The sequence below is a fragment of the Hyposmocoma kahamanoa genome, unplaced genomic scaffold (genome assembly GCF_003589595.1).
Source record: "Hyposmocoma kahamanoa isolate Upper Pololo Valley unplaced genomic scaffold, ASM358959v1 85758, whole genome shotgun sequence".
NCBI classification, from domain to species: Eukaryota; Metazoa; Arthropoda; class Insecta; order Lepidoptera; family Cosmopterigidae; genus Hyposmocoma; species Hyposmocoma kahamanoa.
The window spans coordinates 5,441-11,171 of record NW_020654271.1 but is presented as its reverse complement, the minus strand read 5'-3'; the positions used below and the strand labels follow the sequence as shown (position 1 = coordinate 11,171).

The 5,731-nt window shown below is 37.3% G+C and overlaps 1 protein-coding gene across 1 annotated transcript; it reads left to right on the top strand.

The window, feature by feature from the left end:
• Positions 1 to 557: 557 nt before the first annotated feature.
• On the top strand, positions 558 to 5,216 carry LOC113234615 (alpha-centractin-like; the record flags this gene model as incomplete). Its single annotated transcript, XM_026469966.1, has 4 exons — positions 558 to 723; positions 1,801 to 1,870; positions 2,422 to 2,588; positions 4,591 to 5,216. Coding segments are annotated over 4 exons (547 nt in total), but the record flags the coding sequence as incomplete, so codon positions are not given.
• Positions 5,217 to 5,731: the final 515 nt, after the last annotated feature.

Below are 5,731 nucleotides of genomic sequence, written 5' to 3'. Positions count from 1 at the left end.
GATTTTGTAGCTTCGACTCCACAAGAGAATTGTTGTTAATAAGTATCCTTATAATTATTAATACAAAGATCGAACACTCAGAAAAATTCGTTCGATCCGGCCGGACTCGAACCGACGTCTTCTAGAATACGCTATACCAACTAAGCCACGGAACGAACCAGCGGACCTCAAGAATTTTTCTATGTGCTTGCGTCGTATCTTTGTATTTGGTTTTTCAAGGATTTTTTAGCCGTCGCGCCATCTATGAGAAATCTATGATATTTCGTCACCCAGTTCGATACCTTTACAGCTACCAGCCCCGGCTAGAGATGTCACTATTCAGTGTATTTTAAATTTGTATTGAATTGATATTCAATTATTTTTCTGAGTGTTCGATCTTTGTATTAATAATTATGACAAACTAGTGGAGTAATTTTACATAAAAATAATTGAATAACAATTGAAAAAAAATTTTAATAAATCTCTGCTTTTGGTTTGGTCAATAGATGTAATTCCACAAACTTTCGACGTCGGTTTTGTTTTATTATAAAAATGTTATAATTATTATATTTTTTTAGACTGCTCCTACGCAAAGAAGGCGTGAACCTACGCACATCAGCGGAATTAGAAATCGTTAAAGCAATCAAAGAACGAGCGTGTTATCTTTCGCCCAACCCCTTGAAGGAAGAGAGTTTGGACACCGAGAGAGCACAGTATACATTACCCGATGGCACACAGTTAGAGGTAACGACAGCTACACACACACACACACACGCACGCATACTAGCACACGCAGAAGCGCACACGCAAACATAAGCGCAGACGCATAACCTCGCATGCACAAGGTCACACACCCACAAGCACAGACGCAGTAAAACGCACGCGCCCACACACGTAATATTATACGTGCACAGAGATGGGTTGTGAGTTAAAACCAATCAAGTCGTCCGGGCTTTAACCCGAGGGGTTTTCGTACTTATTACAAATTTCGATCTAAATCATTGACTTACAAATAAATGGACGACGGGTCTAATACAAAAACCACGAAAAAAATGTCCCAAGTCAACCTATTTAAACGTAGTGACATGTAAAGGAATATGAAAAGGCTAAAACGTTGAATTTAAATTGTAATGTCATCGCAGTACTGTCTAATTTTGCTTGCTTAGCTGTCAGTCGAACAAACGAAGACTAAAGCGTGAATGACGCTCTGTATACGATTTTAACGCCCTATAAGTTCGGACTCTTTTTAGCGCGGACCCGACGTCCATATAATTGTAAGTGAATGATCTAAATAATCATTTTTACACGAAAAAGATGCAACTCGAGATGTTAACGATTTTAATGAAAATCGAATATAACGATTTTTTCGTATCGATTTATTTCAATGCAATTTTTCAGGTGAATCGATTCAATTGAAAGTCATGTCGAATCGTCTAGATTAGAAAGAAATAAATATTTTCTAGTAATATCACTAAATTTGAACGAAACTCTATTTACACCGTTCGACGGTATCGCCATCTCTGAGGTCCCGGGTTCGATCCCCTGGGTCAGTGTAGAAAACTAACTTTTCTATTCTGTCTCGTGTCAGGGTGTAACACAAGTGCTATAACTACTTACTTTGGGATCAGCGCAGCGCATGTAATGTTGTCTAATATATTTACAACAAATATTGAGTTGTAAATTGTTTTTGCCCTCGATTTCTTTTTTTTTAACTTGATTTACACGCGCCTTCAATGTTAACCAGTGCCGCCGAGACTTTTTGAAGTTGCTACGACAGTATATATATTATTAATTTGAATTTAACTTCTGTAAATTATATAGATTGGACCCGCGAGATTCAGAGCTCCAGAAGTGTTGTTCCGACCAGATCTCATAGGGGAGGAATGTGAAGGTGAGTTACGGATTATTTAACTGCCCTCATGGCCGAACGCTTAACATAAATGACTGTCACGCAGAGGTCCCAGGTTCGATTCCCGGGCTGTGAGAAATATTTGTATGGCCTATATTTATTTCTCTCGTAGGTTTGGGTGTCATTTGTGGTTGTCTATGTGTGTGTTCATGGCACCCGCGACACAGGGTTTCCCTAGTGCGGGGCAATGTTGAGTGTGTGCGTTTTTGTGAAATTACTCCACTAGTTTGTTATAATTATGAAATACAAAGATTGAACACTTAGAAAAAATCCTCCGATCCGGCCTAACTAGGTGACGAAATACTTTCATAGATTTCTCATAGATGGCGCTACGGCTAGAAAGTCATTGAAAATCAAATACCAAGATCCGACAACAAGCAAGATCGACGGAATTTTTTCTAAGTTTTCGATCTTTGTATTAATAAGTGTGATAATATATTTGCGAAATGGCTACACTAGTTTTGCTAGGAAGATCGAACACACACACAATTCTATCTATCATAAAATTTAAAATCTATCATAAATTTTTCCAGGTCTTCACGAAGTCCTGATGTTTGCAATTCAGAAGTCAGACATGGACCTACGTAAAGTCTTATATTCAAACATAGTATTGAGCGGAGGAAGTACATTGTTCCGCGGCTTCGGAGACAGGCTTTTGGCTGAGATAAGACGACTAGCACCCAAAGACATGAAAATCAGGGTAAGTTGCTTGAACCAGTTTCTATCGTCTATCAGTTACTGCGATCCGGTTTCGGAGGATGGTTTATCTACAGGCACATGGGACTTATCGACTGTAAGTCTCAGGGAGACGGGTGCAGTGAAACTGCTGGTATGTTCAACAAATCTAATCTCGCTACGAGCATCTTTACAAAGTTTCGTAGTTTGTACATAGTCAAGTTAGCCTGCATGCAATCATACTGTTTACGTGCAAGTGTCATGAAAAACATTGTATGTTTTACGGGCGGTACGCTAATTACGAACCTCGACTCCTAAAGCCCTCAGTCTTCGACTTCGGGCTTCTAATAAGGTCTCGTTCGTAATTCCTTATTTACCGCCCTTAATGTATAATGTAGTATTACCGGACCATTATATAAGACCAGATTGCTATTTCACCATACCATATATGTGGCTACATTTTTTTTAATAATATTGAGTGACGGAACGAACAAGTCGTACGCCTGATGGTAAGCGACACGCCTGTCCATAACAGTTGCTGTGCCACTCAGAGCTTTAAATCGCAAAGATCTGAGGGGCACTGCCACTGCGCCCGCCACCCTGTGACATAAGTTGACAAGCCCCATGTGCCTGTAATTTCACCAGCACCCTTCAAAACCGTAACACAGGAACGTTAACATTACTGCTTTGCGGTAGAAATAGGTAAGGTGGCAGTACTACCCTGGACGAACTCTTTTACAAGGAGCTCTACTGCTTTATTTATTAAATAAATTATTACTATAGTGATGGCTAATTTTACTGCCAACTTCAAATCAATTAATTAATTGAAAGAATCGATTTGTTTAATTGAATCATAGTAGCGGTTTTCATTACATAACCTATAAAAGCTTATATAAAATTTCCGAAATCTTAATTTGAAATCCTCCTTACATTTAGGGTCGTATTCCAGAACTCTACTAATTGCTCAAGTCATGACATGAGTATGATTTAGAGCACTAGAAATCATACTCAAGTCCTTGCCATTAGGGTCGTATTTCCAGCGCTTGAAATCATAATCAAGTCCTGACTTGAGCAATGAGTATAGTTTTGGAATACGACCCTTAAACACTCGTTCGATTGCGATTGAAATTTTCGATTTGCTAATCGATTACAAAAACTTTAATTGAATGAACTGAATGTTTTTTTTCCGTACAGCACTGTGCAACCAGAGACTATTCATACATCTTTAATTAAAAAATACTTCGAATCGAAGGGTCGAAGGAATTTTTTCTGAGTGTTCGATCTTTGTATTAATAATTATAACAAACTAGTGGAGTAATTTCACAAAAAATAATTGAATATCAATTCAATAAAAATTTAATTAAAAAATACTTTTTGACTACCATTTTTCAAATACAATGTTATGCAAATGAATATTGTTCGAAAAAGTGATGAGATATTAAGTCGAAATCTTCGAAATATACGTGCAAGTGTTAATTATTCGATTTATTGAGTAATTAGTTTAGAAATTCAAACAAACTGTTTCGTTTACATTTCGTTTAAGATGGATTGGAACAGACTATATTCGACCCCGCCTACGTAAAGTGTCGTATGTCGAAATTGCCAAACAGGGAAGCGATTTAAAGTTTTGAATTCACTCAAATAAGCATATCACGTGACTTTAGCAATTCACAATATACATTAGTATATTGTGGTGGTTCATCTAACCGATATCTAGGATTTTATAATACTCTGTAATACGAGTTACTAGCTTCGCCGAATAAAACTGAGAAATGCTAAAGTCACGTGTTATGCTCATTTCGGTGAATTCAAAACTTTAAAACGCTCTCCTGTAAACTGGACAATTTCGACATACGATTGTTTACGTAGGAGGGGTCGATATCATACCACTACTATTTCCATATCACACGTTAATATTCTCGTACCCAAAACCAAATCGCGAGACGACATTGTGCGTTCGTCCAGGGAAGCACTGCCACCAAGGTCCTCTATTTATGTAAACAAACCTATATCTTTTTATCTTACAGATCTCAGCACCCCAAGAGCGGTTATACTCCACATGGATCGGGGGTTCTATTCTGGCATCACTCGACACCTTCCGCAAGATGTGGGTTTCGAAACGCGAGTACGATGAAGAGGGACACCGCGCTGTTCATAGAAAAACATTCTAGATACATTCTCTTCGCTTTCCAGAACATTCTAGACAGTTTCTAGAGTATTCTAGAAATCAACAGGAATTCATATTGGTGTTTATAAGTTTTCCACTGTATTTGGCCTTTAGATTTTTTCTAACGATTTCTAGACATTTCTAGCTCTGTCTCTAGAATTTTCAATGCACTGTGGCTTGCTAGACACCTCGACAAGCTAATGTCGCTTTTTGGTGTAGGATTAAATTGGTGTCGATTCCGTTGTTTCCCATTCTAAACTAATTTGAATGGTTTAGACTTTTTTTAAGTAATAAAGTGTAAGGAAATAATGTTTTCAGAGATAGCTGAAGTTTGATCTGTGCTTTGGCCTTTGGTTTGAAAGAGACAGATCTTTTTGTCTTAAAGCAGAAGGCAAAAATATTGGTCTCGTTTATTATATGAAGTTCCAAGGAACAATGGCAACATTATAGTTATTGGAATTCGTTAGCGTCTTCAAATGTCTCAAATACAAGTTTGAATAAAATAAATTCATTAGGTTTTTGAAATTATAATAGCGGCCTATCTGAGTCTGGAAATAAAATCATATTTAAAAGATACTCTAATGACTAATTAGTATGTACCCGGACTGATATCTACAACTGTCAGTTTCTTAGGTTCTTAACGTTGAGCGACATCTAGTTGCCAAAAAAAGAATTTCAGTACCTTCGTATGGATATGGTCCACATTTAATTCACGTAATATCAAATGTACGATTCGTCAGATTGGCAATAAAGTATTAACTACTTCATTACAAAAAAATAAAGTAGATAATGCGTTCTCTAACTTGCCACGCGAGAAAATGGTAAAACTGACTAAAAGTTTCCGAAATCAGGGATAGATGGCACGTTTCACAAAAAAGAATAATTTGTGTCCGAGTTGCCAGTGCAATAGTCTTTGGTGTGTATTAATTAGCTCAGTTTTCTTCTTCACGCCTTTTGACCATACCAGTATACAAAATAATTGCCTATAAACTTTCGTCACG